Below are 19,396 nucleotides of genomic sequence, written 5' to 3'. Positions count from 1 at the left end.
TCAGAAGAAACATGAACAAGCTGCTCACGAGATACAGCAGTTTTGGAATCTGCTATTATATTTCTAGTATAATCCGTAAAAATAAAACTGTAGCGGATTTCTTAAATAGAATAAAGAAAGACCTTCGTGCATTAAGAAATAAATTATTTTTTTATTTTCTGTTTATGTTTATACTATTAAAAAATTTAAATTAGCTATATTAGCTAAATAAATTAATAAAATAATATGACTTTTATATATACTGAATTATGCTTACCTATGCAGATTCTCACTATAATTGAGTTGGTTGTAGCTGGGCGGAGTCCCTGTGCTAGATTTGCTATCATAATAGTCGTGATGGGGTGAAATTTCTCCTAACATCACAGAATCTCTTTCCTGAATCATTTAAAGCAATAATTTAAACAAAATTTCATGAATGTAAATGAACTATTGAACATATGATTAAACTCACAGATAAGCTCTTCTCCTTCGGAATTTCTATTCTGAGCTCGTCGTCAGATCTAGTGGCTCCTAACTTTGTTAAACCTTCCATGAAGACCGTTATGTCTTTGCGTCTATTATTGATCATCTGCCTTTCTGATTCGAAATTTTTGATGAAAGCCTAGATTTGATGAGTAAAATAATATTTGATGAATAAAAGCATTTTTGAGACAGTGGGATTTTTACGTCGCATTCATTTTTAAATTTTTAATGGATATTAACAGGTTACTTAGTTTGATACATATATATCAACTAACTAAATATCTTGACATATATAAAAATAAAATAGTAATGCGACTTTTGAAACACTCGTATTGAGTGTACATACTTCATTGAGCGTCTTCAAAATATCTTCTTGAATAATTTGACGTTGCTTCAATGTTTCTTCAGGTACAATTTTGGTGATATCACTTTTAGACATTTGGAACACATCGATATTAGCCGGTGCCTAAAAATTAATCAAAACCATAGATCGTACTATTGTTAGGTATAATTAAAATAAAATAAAAGAGTAATACATTAATAATTTTATGCTGTCCTACAATGAACTCCAACTTTCTTGACCATGGATTTATGAAAGACGACCATTCAGTTTCGATCGTCAGATATTCGCCATTTTGAGCACAAAATCTGTATAATTAAAAACATATTAATTAAATGCTTAAAATTTGAAATGAAATTAATATATAAATCAATACATACCTATAAGGCTTGCTCTTGAAGGCGTTTTCTTTTTTCGTTATAATCTCGTACACCTCTTTCAGATATGGCATATCTTCTGGATGGTATAAGTCAAATATGTATCTACCGATTATATCTTGCGGCATATAACCAAGACATCCGACGGCTTCAGAATTTACATGATTTAATATGCCACTGGCATTATGCCTCGTTGCAAAGCCATCAACAAATAATCTTGTTTCTGCATCTATAAAAAATATTATTTAAGATACTTTTACTACAAATAAATATTCATAGAAAAGGGGGTGTTAAGTGATTGCCATTTTAATATCCAAAATATAGTGCATCTATATCTGCAATATATTTATTTTAAACAGTTAGTGCACATCATGCGCGAGAGAAGTTCCGGTGCATGTGCATTCACAGTGTAATATGACTTTGTACTTTTTGAGGTATAACTGTTAAATTATAATCATATAACCTCTTTCACATTAGTTTTAAAAACATAAAAATTTATTAAATGAATACTGATAAAAAATTCCAGATTTGCTTTGAGATTTTGAAACCAGCAAGCGATTATTACGACGAAATAGAAGAAAAATAATTTGAAAACTAGTAATTATGGTGGTATATGTTTTATTTGTTATAATATTTGTCTTGCTCTACTTGTTTTTATAATTTGTCTTAAAAAATATTATCAACGACGATTGGATTCTACAAATGCAGACAAAGCGTATTTATAATAATACACACGTGACTCGAAAATTGTAGCATAATATTAATTTATAACTAAATCATTTTGTCTTGACATGAAAATAAACGTAATGACACTTTTGTCTTAGTGATGAATCACTACGTGCCTAAAGAATGACTCACCTCCTCCATACGCCGATTCAACTGGAATGGCTGTGATGATCAAATACATCCCGTTGTTCTCGTTCTGGTCTCTCACATCTCTGAAGGAAAAGTCCAACTTGAAGGGAGTGTAGCACACCTCCCTTTCTCTAACGCCATACCCTATTACGCCATATCCGTTCCTCAGTCCCCGATACCTGCGTATCCTGCAGAATAGGGGCGCCCTCACGTCTGCCTCTAAAAACGACAAAATTAGGTATATAAATACAGGCTCTAGTAGACAGGAATCGGTGATTATGGTACCTTTGGACGCTTGGAGTGAGAATGGCAAAGCCACACCGGATGTGATATGAGAAGTGAATGTTGTACGGTCCTGAAAATACATTTAGATAAATTAGTAACAGATTAACAACGAGTATTATTATAATTTTATAAAATACAACCTTAGGATGAAGAAAATCTATGAAAGATCTGCCCAGCCACATTTCTTTGGGATAACCCAAAGATGTGTTGACCGAAGAGTTTGTGTATAAGACAACGCCATCGCGCATTGATACAACACACGAAAATCCGACCTAAAAGCATACACATATATTAATCATAGCGTACAAAAAATTATTGCTCGGAACAACTATCCGGCTGAGAAATACTAGCAGCAAATTCACAAAAATCAAGATATAAAATGTACTCACTATATTCGTTCCATACTGATTCTTCACTATAGTCGTTATCGACTTGCTCAAGTAATAAGAATCACTCGTAGGTTTCGCTGGGCTAAAGCACATGATATCATCATCAGTGTTTTTTCCGCCCTGCGATCCTGGAATACTAGTGGTATCCCCTAATGAGCAAAACGAAAATGTAGAACAGACAAAATTTATACAGCACTATAAATTTATTGAAAAAAAATCTATGACACATAAATTTAAAATTTTATATATGTACGCTACGGGATTCCTTATATACTCAAAAATATATATACTAATAATAAAATAATATGATTATTTATATTTATATGATTTTTTAATTAATATATTAGCTTCAATTTTTTAACATTTATTATTGAACATTTTATTTACTATTGTAGTTAATAATTTTTATTCAATATAATTTTATGTATCATTTTACTTGAAACAAATGTAAATAACCATTGTATTATGCAGTTTGATTTTTTATACATAAACCGGTAAATCAGGCGCGTATGGTTGGAAACATTTCCTTTCGCTCGCTCGCGTGTTAAGTGACGAGAGTGAGTGAGAAGAAATGAGCGGGCTGAAAGCATGTAACGCACGCCTTTATCTCTCACTCACTCTCGTCTCAAAAGGGAATGTATCTCACCGTACGCGTCTGTGGATAATTTGTATATTACTCATGTACAACAAAATATTACTAAAGCACAAAATTCATGGATATGTATTTTAAAAAAAAATATAGTAAGGCTTATTTCTTAGAAATGATATTGCTCATTATACTTAATATTATATTTTGAGGATATAATTAAACAAAACATAAGTTTTATGTATATTTTAAAGATATTCATAAACTATATTCATACATAAAATAGATTATTAATATGCATTGATATTATACAACCCAATAAAGTTAGATCCATCTGTACTATAAATTTTGACTACAAAAATAGGAAATAGTATAATATAAAACTTACAAATTAACCAAAATTTATTATATTTTCTTTAAAAACAAGAACAATACAAAATTCTTAAAATAACAAGCAAAAGCTATAGAGGCTTGTAAATGTTTCACTGCTTAAATTTAATTAAAGTTTATTAAGCGTCACTTAGCTTTATAGCATGAAAAGTATAAAAAATCATTGCTTTCAAACGAATAATAACTTTGTAAATTGTAATTTAAAATTAGTCAAGTGTTTGATCTAAAAGAAATACAATAGAGTATTTTAAAAAACAACTCTTTTTGAATAATAAAAGGAAATCTTTTAAAGGCCGTTTCATAAATAGCAAGTATTGTTTTTATGCCGTTTGTTTGACTTTTTTATATAAATATTCATTGTTACTCTATTTTAAAACAGATTTACATTTAATAATAAGTAATATAAATAAATATCACTAAATAGAGACCTTTATACAATAATCATTTTTATTATTGTGTGTATAAAATGTTTTATAAAAATTGCTTAATTATATATTTATTAGATGTTTAGTTATTAAAAATATTATATGATATAATTAGTAATACTGTGTTAGTTTTAGTTCTAGAAAAAATATTACATATCGAAAACTCTCTACGCTAAATTTTACTTTTACCTGTCTGGAACTTAACTGTAAATAATAAATACCTTATATAACTAAATAACTTACTAATCAATTAATACATCATTAGTTATTATATTATAAAAAAATGTTATTATTACAGAAGGTGTAAATTTTTAATGTTTCGAAATTGCGCAACTAAAAATACATTTAGTCTATATATAAACCTCTGAATAAGTATTAGTGAATAACAGTAATTTATTTCTAGTGATTATTAATAAGGATCGACGATATGCGTACATATATTTAATTTCCAAATTGAATAAGATTTTTATCATAAATATGGCATTTCCAACCTGTTTTTAACAGTGGGAGCAAAGGTGTAATTGCTTTCGATTCTTCTTCCCTACTTGTAGTAGTAGCATTCGGTTCATGGTTTGTAGTAACTATTAAACAAGCTGTTGAAAAAAATCGTTAAAGCGATTAGAATTGATTTGATTATATCATTTCAATCCGAAAATTCTATGTAAAAATATTTTTAAATGGACTGATTGGATATTTCCCTTACAAAACACTTTAAAACAAATAGATAATTTATTTACATGTGAAATATATACAGATTTTTATAGTTTCAGTTCACGTCAAAATCGCTATAATTTTTTTAAGTGTAATACACCAACCTCTCAACTTACGCGGTAGATACGTTCCACAAAACAACGCGTAAAAAATATGAAGATACATATGTATCATGCGCGTAGGTTGGATAAATTCTCTTTCGCTTGCTCGCATGTTAAGTGACGAGAGTGAGTGAGAGATACGGGCGTGCGGAACGCATGTAACGCACGTCCTTATCTCTCTCACTCTCATCACTTAACACGCGAGCGAGCGAAAGGGAATATATCTCACCGTATGCGCCTGATATGTAAGTGCCTATACATGTATAAAAACATATGTTTTTATAATAAAATTAGTAACGAAAAAATCAATAAGTACATAATATATGCATAAGCATACATTATAAAACATAATAAAATAAATTAATTATTTCGTCTTCTAAAGCAATCTCTTTTTTTTTAATTTCTGGTTGAAAATCGCTATCATTTTCCCATTAAATATTTAAAATTACTGGTTCATTTGGCTAAGAACACTCTCTGGTTACTATTATTAAATAATAAAATTTCTGAGATGACGTTTTTTCAGCTGTTTCGGTTTAGAGCTTCATAATGTTGACAATCATAATCAAAGTTCATTTTTATGTAATCAGTAAGTTGTTATTAAAAATATTAATATTTTTGTTTCTACGCCTAGAAAAAAAATTCGAGAGACAATGAGCTAGAGATATGACGCTAAAATTATATTTTCGGCGCAATTGCCGCTTTTGAACTGGGTTAATTTTTTATTAAAAAATGAAAGCTTATTATTATTTACCAGAGACTAACGAATAAACATTTGCTGGGCATACGATGGACAAAAAGTATTTTCAAAAGAAGAAATAGGTTAAATAGCTACAAAATTGTGCTAAACTATATTATGGACTTACTGAGACAATTCTCTTTACTTTTGCAAAAAAATATGCTGGCATAGAAGCAATCATATAATATAAATGACTTTTGAGTATTTTATATTTCACACGTAAATTTAATTATCTTTTCATTATAGCAAAAAAATTGCTACGCGGTGTAATAGTATGAATTTCATACAGTAATATTCATCTTACCGTTTTCTTGAACTTCGTCGTGCTGCTGAGAAGGAGTCGGAATCGCCGGCGATGGTACATTTTTATTCTCTTCCTCCGACGTGACGCATTCTTGACTTCCGGAAGAACTGGTGCGAGTTCCGCCACAGTTCATAGAAGACTCGCCGGAGTTGGAAGAAGTTACAACTGCGTTCTTGGACTTCTTTTTCTTAAGCTCCTTGTGCTTGGACAGTGGTTGGGGGATAGCTTCATTGCTTTAAAATTACAAATTTACGACAAAAGGTAAAAATATACCGATATAATATCGTTTGTGTCAAGAACGTGTTAGCTGGTATTTTTTATCAAACGTCAAACTTTTAGAATATAAATATATTCTTGTCCCTAAATCTATATTCATTAATATCTGATTTACTATTAAATCCAAAATAAAATTTTGCATTTAGTCGCTGTCGACATGTGTTATAATGCAATGCGTCGCTACGAAGCTAACACAATCAACAACCACTAGGTAAGTAGTGAGACACCAGACTGAAATCAAAGTATTTATACCAGTGACGTATTTTTCATTAATTATAAACTATTATTTCAACTTAATTAATGCACGACCTAGCTAGATTTTATTTTAATTCTCTTTCACATATGAAAATCTAGGAAAACCTAATTTCTGATGATCGAGAAAAAATTTAGTTATATAATAATTATTAATTATGATCTTTCAGACACAATAGAAATTAAAAAAACACTTCTAACCCAATTTAAATGTATTATTTTTTATTTTGACACGTCACTGTTCCTTCACTAGATTACAGACAGATAAGATTTATTTTGAACTTCAGCAACATTATTTAAAATCTGCCTATATTTTTTATATAATTTAAAAAATATATATAAATAAATTTAAACAAAACATGTTTTACCAAAAATCTATGGCTTTTTTGCAGACTTTTCGTTCTTAAAATTGCTGATGTTTCTGATTACAGCTTATTTAAGTAATAAATTTACAAACGGATAACATAAATTTATTCTAATGAATTGTATAAGCAATTAACTTATTCAATTAATTTTTTTTTTAAATATAAAAGTAAAATATCTGAAGTACCACTATATCACAATCGATTGTGATTGTTTCTATGAATCAATTATATTAATAAATTAAGTTTTGTTTCGTATGAAAAGCATTGTAATAAACTAACCTGTTTGTTAGACTCGAATTTTTTCCACAATATCCACTGCTGCCACTCGAATTGCTTCCAGAATGTCTCGACTTGGAACTGCCACTGAAAAAATCAAAAAGCAAAACATTTATATATTGCATATTTATTAGTTGAGCTCACGTTGTTACTACTGTATGTGATGCGCATTTCAATTGTCAGCCGTATTGGACGCGTAGTTTGTATTTGACAGCCAAGTAAGGATGACGCATTAAGTCACGCTCAGCGATTTCTTTATTTTAAAAATGATAAAACAAAGAATTTGCATTAAATTTTGCGTTAAAATGGAATGAAGTGCTGTGAAATCGTGTGAATATTGAAACAATGTTTTGGCTTGGATGTTATGTCCAAATGAAAGGCTTATGAGTGATACAAAGCGAATGCAAAGACGTCGAAGATGAGCAGTCTAGCACATCAACCAACAAATTAATGAAAATGTAATTAGTAATCAAAGAATCATTATGAAAAATAATAAGCCTGCTTAATTTGGCCACCACATGCGGGCGCCGGCTCTGTCTGTGCGAGTCCGATCGTCACAATGAAATTCCTCATGTTCCTAATGTTCTCTTGAAAGCTTTTTTAGATTATAACTTTCAATAAGGAGTATAATTTTGATATTTTTAAGTGAAGCCATCCGAATTGCAAGCAGACAACTTTCGAATTTTGTATCACGATTACACTTCACTACTAACTCGTGATTTTTGGACAAAAACGACACCGTCGTAATGCCGCAGTCACCATATTTTACAATATTGCGACCATATATGGAAAAATTCAAAATTACTAAGAAAGGTTAAGACTATATACCAAAAATCGCATTCCACAAATGTTATGCAAATTGGAAAAACCGCACAATATCAAGATACATATTTGTTACATCGTTACAATTTATTTGTTTTACTAAATTAACTAGTTATTAACGCATTATAAAAGACGATTATAAGAAAATTTAGTAAAGAAAAAAAGAATTTATTATATCAAAAATAGTTATGAACGGATTGACCTATTATTAAAAAAAAAACATCTAATTTCAAGCTCTCTGTAAATCTGATGGATCGATATAACCAACGAGGCACAAAGCCTATGCCTGCAGTTACACAAGTCTTCTATAAATATAATACGATAACGCCTGAACTTATTTCATCACATGGACGCATGCATCCGTAAAAATAGCCAAAAATAACCTTTACAGGCTCGTGTAACATACACACTCATCTTAAAATTAGCTTCCGTTATACAATATATTGTGTTTGAAGGACATTTATATTATGCAACTGTTCAAACCTTACACAATCAATGATTGTATATTGAAAATTTATATCTGGCTAATTATAATAGATGACATTTTAGCAAACTTAGCAGCATATCAATATGAATCTAGTAAATCATAACAAGGTCTACCTTCAAACTGATTTTGTTATAAAGAGATAATTTCAACTAATTCTTTGAATGATTATTCATTATATTAGATAGTTTTAATTAAAGGCTTCTGATTTAAACGCGACATTTTATTGTAATTATTCGGAAAATCTTGGACAAATACCTTACGCGTAGTAAATAACAATCAATCTAGATATACTTATAAATATTTTTTCTATTAAATTAAATTAACACAGCAATTGATCACTCAAAATATTTATTTAAAACATAAAAGTCCATTAAAATAATGATTAATCATTTATAAAATTCAGAATTGAAAATATAATCATTTATAAAATTCAGGTATAAATGATCCATTCCGTTCTCAAAGCTCACAGCATTTCATGAATACGTAAAAACTAGTTTTATGATGAGTGGAAATGCGGCTTAATATGTTTAAACCGGAAAGATATTTCGTTCAATTTTTTGAAGGAACGGAACGGCGTTCCAGAGAGTTCCGGCTTACATTATCCATATAAATAATTGTGTCTTCGCTTTGAATTACTCTAGCAAAAGGTGAATTTATTAGCAAAAAGCTTTCGACATGTATAAAAGGACGATGCATGATGTTATATATTTTATATAGAAATTATTTCGATCAGATACAAATAACATAGAAATGTTTTTATTATTATTCATATTTATAATAATAATGAATAAGCAATATTTTGTCATATAAAAACATTAACTTTTTTATGTCTTTAATAACTATAATTAAATTTAAAATTTGTGAAGATCCTTGGTACGATTTATATTTGAAGTAGACGTCTTTGGAGATCTTTATAGTTTTATAGAAAATATATTTACACGACACTTATAGAGATTATAAATTAATCATTATTTTAATGGACTTTTATGTTTTAAATAAATATTTTGAGTGATCAATTGCTGTGTTAATTTAATTTAATAGAAAAAATATTTATAAGTATATCTAGATTGATTGTTATTTACTACGCGTAAGGTATTTGTCCAAGATTTTCCGAATAATTACAAAAAAATGTCGCGTTTAAATCAGAAGCCTTTAATTAAAACTATCTAATATAATGAATAATCATTCAAAGAATTAGTTGAAATTATCTCTTTATAACAAAATCAGTTTGAAGGTAGACCTTGTTATAATTTACCTCAGTTTCAGTTGTTTAACGATTATCTCAATACTAATGCAATTCCAATAAAATATTTAGCACTACGGGGGTGAGGATCGCGCTCATCTGGTCGTCAAAAGCTGGGTGCCCGCCCATGAGGGTTGGACTCGTAGGGCCTTAGTACTTGTAACGGCAGTGGCGCACACAACAGATAACATGTAGCTTCTATCTCAATATGCGTATAGATTTTGCAAAAAAAGTTATAATCTAAAAATTAAAATAAATTTATAAATTGCTTCCATTTAAATTTCAATAAATTTCCTGTCTTAAAGCCCTTGCCCTTGGCCTCCATAAATTTTGGGCTTCCAAACAATCCTATTTATGTTTTATATTTGTATTGAGTTGTTAGCTATATATTTATAAATAATACCCAATATTAAAATCGACACATTTTCACAAAATATCAATGCCACGATGACGAGATAAGAGATGACTCATGTATGAAAATACAAATGAATTTCGTTTTTCAAACCACCCGCTGGGAAGACAATAACAGTCGGACCCATCACCAAGGGGAGGGCAAAAGTTGACCATACAGTGATTGTTTTTTTTTTAATATTTCGATTTCATTAAAAATCATAGTATTTTTCAATTAATAACATGCATTTTTCTAACTAAATTCAATGGGGGGCAATGACCCTACCTGACTCCCCCCCCCCCATTACGTCTCTACATAGCAATATATTACCTTGACCGATTGAGCTTCTATAAAGCGCGTGCTCCAATAAATTAATTTTTATATTTCATAGTAATATTCGGATGCTAGATATATTATATATTTAATTCAAATACATTTTTTTCGTGTAATAATTAACTTTATTATATTTATTTTCATATAATTTAAATAGCACAAAAAACGGCGAGTTGAGAGATGACTCATCGATTCAAATTCCGGTGAAATTTTTCTCTCAAATTTCTTTCTAAAGAAGATTAAAAAATTGCGCCATCACAAACCTTTTAGATCGCTATTAAAATGCATACGGACAGAGCTACTGGAACCTTTGGAGCTGAGTCATGGAAACAAGTCCCCCAGAGAGCTTGCTCACACCAGAGATAATCTAATTATTATTATTAATTACGATTGTCTAATACTAAATCTGATCTTCCTAAAATTCTGTAATTTAATGCATGTCTTCTTTCTTTAAAAGAAAGAAGACATGAGGGGAGGGGGGGTTAAACCCCCCCCCCTCCCCTAACTACGTTACATACTCTTCACATATTACATATATGCATATAAAACAAATGTTCAAAACAATTTTCAAGTTTTATAAAATATTTCCATGTTTATCCTGCATTTCATTATTTTAGCACGTGCTCGACTTAGACAAGATTCTATGAAACTGGCTAAATTTCAGGCCGGTCAAAATATTTGTATCTACAGGGGTGAAATTTTATGACTGGCTGGTTCATAAAATCAGAAATTTTAAATTGTTTATTGTTTTCACATATTCAACTTAGCTCTTAGGTATTCGTGGATAAACTATATATACTGGATAAACTGGATAAACTATATACACGAACCATTGCAAAAATGCCGCCCCCAAGTAAGTACCGCCAGGGGCGGTCCGCCCTCTAGTCACTACCACTTACATGTATTTTTTTAAATGTAACTATCGTACAATAAATTTGAAATTAAAATGCTTAAGCAAAACTTTGTAGTATTTGAAAATATGATCGTGAATATCAAACTTTCTTTTCCGAAATCGTCATCGAAGTTTATACTATGACATGTAGTAAAAATGTGATCGCTTACCTTCTTTGAGACTGGCTATTGGTGCAACTGTTCGAATATCCAGAATCTGAAATCTTCGTGGGTGTACCCTCCGATCCTTCAGTGTTCTCCATCGTATACAATCTAGAACAATAACATACATTATTTGTTCCATCACGTGTATGTATACAATAAAACTATAACATATAAAATTGCATTTTTAAACATATATATTATAATAAAACGCACGGCTAAAACAAAGCAAAACATAATTGTGAGATACATTGCCGATTAGGTTAGCTGTTAATTTAGATTATATATAAATAATTGTTTATCACCTGGGCATGTATTTTCTTCCGAAGGTCGATCGATCAATTTTGCGTGGGAAAGCATTGGAAATATTAATTTAATTATTGTACCGTGCCACGTGACAGTCTCATAAGCATAAGCCACCGAGCACGCGTCTGATAAATGTGACAACATGAGAAAGACTTCGCAAACGAGAAAAAGGTATAAAAATACGATAACCGTTTGTCTCTTTCGAATAAACTGACAGAGATGAACGAGTCTATAATATATTTATTTATTTAAGATCTGGTCAACGTGACTCGAAATTGGGATAACAAATTATAATGTTTTATAATTATATAATGTTAAGATATTTGGTTGTTCCATAAGTCTCTGCGTTTTTTAAGGTGCGGGTTAAATGAGGCAAAAAATAAAATGTAATGCTTTTATTAAATAAAATATTCTTCATCTGTTTTTACAATATTATTATTTTCACGTGCTAATCAATTTTTTTTAAATCTGATTAAAAAAAATAATTTATTTTTTGAATCAAAAAATTCTTTAACGTCGTTTTTGTAAAATATTTTTGGTTATGGTCAGTTGCGTAATTTCGGCCTTTATTTGTCGCTACAATTTTTTTATTTAATAATTTATTTTGAATATTATATAAACATTAAAAAACGCGAATTATGTAAGCGAATATAATTTCATTGCATTTACAAGGACTGAATATATCGGAAATAAGTAAACACATGACTTTGAAACGGTTTAACGAATGTGGTTCTTACAAATCAAAGCCAAGAACTGGAAGAAAATGAAAGACAACTGCCCAAGAATATCGAATATTGGTTCACGAGTCGAAAAATATCTTCAAAGCTGGCTGCTAAACTGCAAGCGGAAGGCCATACATTTTTTCGCGGACTTTGAGACGAAGGCTCAATGATTTAGGTTGTAAAGCCCGACACAAACCCTGGCTTTCAGAAATAAATAAAACCCGAAGGTTACAGTGGGTCCAAAAATCAAAAGATTGGGCGAAAGTCATTAGGTCAGATGAATCCAAATTAAATGTAATTTTAAACAAAAATTGGTTAATTTAAAAAAAATAAAGAGAAGTTCGCCATGTTGTTTGAGAGAATTCAATGAAAATTTCTCAGAGCATTTATTTCTTTCTTAGTGTTTTTTTCTATGAGCATTATGATACAATTCATTGCATTCTCGGCACAGCGTCTACTAAATTAATCACTTTTTAAAGTTGCTAAGGGGCGGTGTTGATTTTCAGATGCGAGCTTTAGAATGTCCTGGAGTATGGCGACCGCATCCCTTATTCTTGCCCGCTATCTAGGCCAGCTGGAGGTTTTGCGGAACCTCGGAAAATACTATATGCGGGGTTTATAATAATTTATTTATTTATTTCAAATAAATTAAGACTATCTTGATCTGAACTTTTTCAATTAAGAGTGTGAGTTATGATATGTATGAAGAGATGCGCGTGGCCTCGGAAAAATTTGAGCCGGCCCTGCCGAGCTTGCCAAACACAATTATGAGGAGGTGGAAAAAAATATGTGGAATAGTGCTCATCCATTTTTTGTATGATGTCCATAAGAGTTGAAATTTGCAAAGAGAATTTCTTTTCATCATTATTCATTTAAGTGCCACTCAACTTTTTCTGTATATTAATCAAAAATTACACAATTTTAATATACAAAAATAGTCTTAAGTCAATTTCTTTTAAATATAAATAAATATTATTTTTATCATAAATAAAAGATTAAGTATGTATATAGGAAAATATAGAATTTAGAGAAAATATTTTAATATTCAGTATTGAACTTATCGTTTTGTCTATATATATCAAATAATCAGAACGGAGTTCAAATTTGCAGGGCGAATTTCTTTTAAGTATATAATCATCCATTTAAGTGCTACTCTACTTTTTTCTATATATATAAATCAAAACTGCCATATTTTTTGGTTCAAAAATGGTCAAAAAATGTATATATTTATGAAAACTGTGATTTTTTGTTCACAAATAGGCAAAAATAGAAATTATAAATAGAAATTATTAAATTATTTTTTTTATTGTAAAATATATTTTTATATAAAATATTACATTTTTAGTAATATATATTTAGAAAAAATAATTTATTATACAATACTTAATTTATCGTTTCATTTATACATTTTGATATCAGAACAGAGCTAATTCTTTTTATCATTATCCATTTAAGTGCTACTGATCTTTTTCTATAAATAAATAAAAATTGCTATAATTTGTTTGCAATTTAAAATTGATCATAAGTTATACAGATTGAATCAATCTATCATCGAAAAATTGTTGTTCATATAATTCTTATTTTCAAATTTATTAGGGATTTTTGCACAATCCGGAATCAATACAATGGTTTCGTTAATAAAGTATCACACGGAATATATGTATTTATATTACCTAGTTGCGGATTTTGACACTTGTTATGAATTGTACATTAAATAAGCATTTATAGAGTTTATTGAAATATATAATTAAGCTGGCAAAGGATTAGCAAACACTATTCTGATATTATGAACCGTAAAGGACAATCTGATGTCAACGAGAGCAGTATGAAGGGGAGATATAAAGGTGTAGAGTCGAGAATAATATATTCAAATCATTATGCACTTTATGTAGCTTGTTTATCACGTTATATCAATTTGTTTATTTGCGATGATGCTTCAAGCAATGTATACTGTTAAAATTAATTTAGAATATTGCAAAGCTTGTACAATTTATTTTTATGCAAGTTGTGATTCGATGGAAAGTCAAAATAGATTCAGTTAAAGCTGTATATTAATAATTCTAACAAACTTGGAATTATTGGATGCAATAAAAACAGTGTATTTTTTATTAGCTATGGCAATCGCAGCTCAGATGAGTATTTCGTACATTCTGGAGTATCACATGCAATTATTAACTCGGAATATATATTTAGTGTTTTATAGTATTCACATAAATTTGGACTCACTCTTTTTACAAAAAAACCTAGAGTCACTGTGGAGGTGATCGATCGACAATCAACTAGCTTTCTGCATCGCCAAGTGGCATATAGTCACAGTTTTAGGCGGAGAGGTTTTAAGTAGAAATACTTTCGTCAATGATTAGAGAAGGATTTTGAAGGTGTCAAGAATGCTCAGCTTCGATATGCGGAGCGAATCATTTACTGCCGATTCGCGTTCTGTACGATGCGCTATTTCGTAACGTCCTTTAATATGGCTTCATTGTCTAAAATCCAAATAAAGTGAAGTACTCCTTGTTTTTGAATAAAATTCAAAGAAAATTTCTGAGATTTCTCTACAAGATGGAGTACGGATAGTATCCGTATACGTATCCTAGTGATTTTTTAAGGACCGTTAGGATACAACATGTTGAATTCTCGGGGTAGCGTATATTTAATGAAGCACATTTTAAAGTTGCTAAGAGACGATGTCGATAATCCGTCAAGGAGGCTTGCCAACTTTCGACTGTGAGCTTTAGAGAGTTGCGCTCCTCTTTCTCAAAACATCCAGGTTTTTAACTTCAAAATTTTGTTATACAATATCAATTGTAAACAAAAATAGCTTTTTGATACATAAAAAATAAACACTCATGATACAAAGACCAGATAATAATTTATAAAAGCGCTTCATGTATTTAACATTTGATGAAAGTAAATTAAATATAGACTTTCTCCAATAAAATCAAAATTATATGATTGAAAATTCGACGTTTATAAAATTTAAAATTCAATAAAGAATATTTTTAAATTTTAAATTGCAAAGCAAATTTTTTTTCATCATTATTAATTAAAGTGTCATTCAACTTTTCTAAATATAAATTAAAATTGACATATTTTCTTGATGCAAAAATACCAAACAAAATTCTATATATATATATATAAATTAAAACTGACATAATTTTAATTATATATAAATAGGCAAAATTTATAAAAAAATAGTATAAATAGGAATTAATTAATTAAATATTTTTTATCATTGCAAATTCGACGTTAATAAAGTCGAATATTATTAATATCACTTTTTTTTTAAATAATCTAAAATTTATTTTTTATCATTTTTTTATTTGCAGTCAAGTTATTAATAGTATTATTCCCTAATTTAAAGTATTTTTTAATAACTCTGCATTCAATATTTCGCCAAGAATCGTAATTGCTTTAATATTTATTAATAGCATAATCTATTTCTGAATCTCAATTGTATTTTTTTAAGAACTCATATAAGTATTTTTATACCCAAAAGTTTCACTTTGAAGTCTAAATAAAATACTTTTCAATACCTAATTAAAAAGAATAATTGTTTGCCAAAATTTTTATTTGTATGAACAAAGTGGATACCAAAATAGCTTTAGTATACAAAATTCAATTACCCATTTATAGAATGAGGAGAAAAACAATTTTTTTAAAAGATTTAGAGGTAGAAAATAATAATAGCTTTCAGTTACAAAAATAAACACATATTAATTTTAAGGTCAAAAGCATCGCGGTGAAAACGCTCGATTATCAAGCGTTTATATTACGACTTTTAATAACAATATTACGATTGAACATCGAATAAAGTGCATCTAAGCCGAATTTTGATCAATATGAGAGCGCAAAAAACAGTCAGAAGTCAAAAATCCACGTCAAAAGCAATAAAACCATGGCGTCGCATTGGCAACGCTCGTTACCGAGCGTTTTCACTTGTATCCAATACTACAATAGAAGTCGACTCTATCGGAAGGATATGTTAAGTGACATTGAAATTATTAAATGAAAGTATTCAATCCTTGTATTTGAAAACACTCTAATCAGTAAACATATGCTAAGAAAAACCACTTAAAATGTATACTCCTTGACATTCGAATAACAACCCTTCACTGCATGAAATATAGACGCATACATAATTAAACTAACATAAATAATAGATGAGGATAAGGTTGAATTTTAAGCGAAATAACGTCATAGTCTGTTTCTACAATGAGTTAAATGCAATTGCAATTTTATTGCCGACAGCAAAACAACGTATAAACGTATTCGTATGCATAACGTGACCTAGAAAAACGTCGCTATACGAATGATCATAGTGATTTTATCGGTACTAATGTCAAGATCGGTCGTTCAATGCTAATGACCGATACTGAAAAATAGTTTTAAATAAATATATAAATAAAATATGTAGCGATTATGTTAAAAAACAATTCAATGTCTATACTATAAAAAATATTGTTAAGCAAATATTAATGTATCATTTTACACATGAATAAGGTTATATTAAATATTTTTATGACATACTAAATAACAGTAAATTGAAAAACAAGAGTTACCCAATAACTTTAATTGGAATTAAATATATAAATATAGCATCCACGTGTAACATATTGAAATACCACGTGTCGACTGATGAATGTGTAAACGATACTTGGAAGGTTTCTATTATATTATACAAATTCTATCTGGCATTATTGACTTTTTGTTAATATTTTATAATATAACTAGATTTTATATAAATATTACGAGACCTTGTCGGATCAATCATCATTTTTGCCGAGAAAAATAATCTGATTTTTTCCCGATATATAATCAAGAATAATAATACATTTTTCATTTAGATATTAAGGATGTTTATGGTATATGAATTATATTTTAGTTTAATTCTGTCCAATAAGAATAAATCCATTTGTAAATATATCATGGAAGAAGAGAAACTTCAATTCATATTAAATTTTCATTTTCACATATAATATATAAAAACTATCTGTTGACGGAAAGCAGATGAAGGTTTTTATAAGTTTCTATTTCAACAAATTTGTGTCAAAATAATACAGAAGTTTTACTGTTACAATAATTAATTCAATCAAATTCGCTTTACACATTCGCCGATCTAGTATTCATTATTGCTGTTTTAAAGACGTAACTATAATCTGGACCAATGTTGATATTTTCTCTTTTATCACACAATAACTTATGCGAATACGAAGCTAACTAAAATTAATTTGTTAATGTTTCACAAGCTTATAATTTAAAATAAAATCAACGGTATATAAAAAAAATACTAAGCGTGAGTTTAAAAGAAAGTAGAAATACAATGCAAAATTATTTTAGAGCATTTTACATAAAATTTATTTCTTAAACAATGCATAATTTTTACATTAAGGTAAGTTTTGCTTTAAATCGACGAAATACATACTATACTAATATTATTTTTTTCTAATATTTTGTTAAACCTAATGAGTTTAATAAATAATATTTTGCAGTAAATTTAATTGTGTATTAATTTCTAATTATGTTATAAACTCCAAAGTACATATTTTAATTAAACATATTTACTATGCTTCATAAAAAATATTTTAGTATTTAAACAAAGAAAATGGGTTAGATAAAATATATTTTTAAATATTAAATCATAATTTAAATTAGGTTTAATTTTGCTTAAGATTGACTAAATAAGTATAATGTACCGTATTAATTAAAAAGGCAAAAATAATTAGTTTACTATTAAAATTTTCCCAAAGCATTAAAAAAATATTTTTAAGTATTTTTTAATGGATGATCGCTTGCTAAATTGGAATAAAAAGTTAATGATCCAAATTGTATGGATAACGACGATTCAGATGCTGAAATTGACGTTGTTATCAGATATAATATTTTAGAAGATATTTATCCAAAATATGTTTCGGACAGAGTAGAAATTCATTTAAGCTTACTACCGGTGGAAACTTCCTCTATGCGAACATAAATATACCTTCAAAAAGATCAGCAGAATTCCCTTACTAAATATAAATATATAAGATGATGAAACTTTTAAATATAATACAGTTTCTTAAGAGAATATCTTTCGTAGAAGTATTTGAGACATTATTTGACGATAATATAGTAAGACAGAGTATTTGTACGCTTCACAAAATAACCGTCATGGTTTCGATTTTTCGCCGGACTATTGAAAGAAGTTTTTAGAGCTTTTATTGCTTACTGGATATTATTCTCAACCCCGTAATCAAATGTACTGTTACGAGGACGATGATATATTTATTCAATATGTAAGGAAATGTTTGCCACGAAACCGTTTTTTGAAGACAAAAAGAAATTTACACTTCAATGACAATGCCGAATTAGTTAAAACACAATCTACAGACAATTTTTTTTAAATTGGTCCATATGTATCAATGAAGAAATGATTCGGTATTATGACCATCATCGCAAAAAAATTATAATACGAAAAGCAATGCGTTTTAGATTCAAGCAAAGGGCAATGTGTTGCGGTTAAACTGGTTATTGCTACAGTCTTGAATTATATCAAGGGAGACAAGAGGGAGTTCACCAATAGTTGGGACTAGGCATGTCATTCATAATATTTCTAAAATCAATAAATTCCTTTAATTTCGATAAGTTTTTACCAGTTTTGAGTTGATGATGAATGGCATAAATAAATGTACTGTTAAATATATTTTTTAAATTGAAAAGTATTTTTTCGGTAAAATATTTTAAAAGAAAATCTGGCAGGTAATGGGTTAAACGACAAATTGCAAACAATATTGTAATATATTATATATAATACGTTAAATTATTTTATCATTTGCAACAAATGAAGAAAAAAATTAAATCTATAATAGTTTAAAAAAAATTGAAGCGAAAATAAAATCATTACAGTATTTTAAATTAAAGGACGCCATTTTA

At 28.8% G+C, this 19,396-nt stretch overlaps 2 protein-coding genes across 4 annotated transcripts in view; both read right to left on the bottom strand.

Moving 5' to 3' along the window:
- Window positions 1-19,396, bottom strand: part of LOC148234004 (cdc42 homolog) — a 151,302-nt gene that overhangs the window by 55,178 nt on the left and 76,728 nt on the right. The window lies entirely within an intron of this gene.
- The window catches only part of per (period circadian regulator), a 31,903-nt gene that overhangs the window by 11,942 nt on the left and 565 nt on the right, over window positions 1-19,396 (bottom strand). For 2 of the 3 annotated variants that reach the window (XM_088187280.1, XM_088187281.1), the window contains exons 2-14: window positions 11,469-11,570; window positions 7,134-7,217; window positions 5,962-6,194; window positions 4,601-4,702; window positions 2,709-2,857; window positions 2,460-2,591; window positions 2,320-2,389; window positions 2,038-2,253; window positions 1,183-1,408; window positions 999-1,110; window positions 809-928; window positions 452-601; window positions 257-375 (exon numbers count right to left, since the gene is read on the bottom strand). In XM_088187280.1, the coding sequence (XP_088043406.1) occupies window positions 257-375; window positions 452-601; window positions 809-928; window positions 999-1,110; window positions 1,183-1,408; window positions 2,038-2,253; window positions 2,320-2,389; window positions 2,460-2,591; window positions 2,709-2,857; window positions 4,601-4,702; window positions 5,962-6,194; window positions 7,134-7,217; window positions 11,469-11,560 (1,805 nt within the window). In that variant the 5' untranslated portion in view covers window positions 11,561-11,570. Of the gene's footprint in view, window positions 1-256; window positions 376-451; window positions 602-808; window positions 929-998; window positions 1,111-1,182; window positions 1,409-2,037; window positions 2,254-2,319; window positions 2,390-2,459; window positions 2,592-2,708; window positions 2,858-4,600; window positions 4,703-5,961; window positions 6,195-7,133; window positions 7,218-7,285; window positions 7,366-11,468; window positions 11,571-19,396 lie in introns of those variants that run through there. The other variant, XM_088187282.1, reaches the window with a different exon arrangement.

This window comes from Plectrocnemia conspersa, unplaced genomic scaffold (genome assembly GCF_051122295.1).
Source record: "Plectrocnemia conspersa isolate PC_06_02 unplaced genomic scaffold, ASM5112229v1 ptg000006l, whole genome shotgun sequence".
NCBI lineage: Eukaryota > Metazoa > Arthropoda > Insecta > Trichoptera > Polycentropodidae > Plectrocnemia > Plectrocnemia conspersa.
The sequence above is the reverse complement of the archived record's forward strand: the minus strand, read 5'-3'. Positions and strand labels throughout refer to the sequence as shown.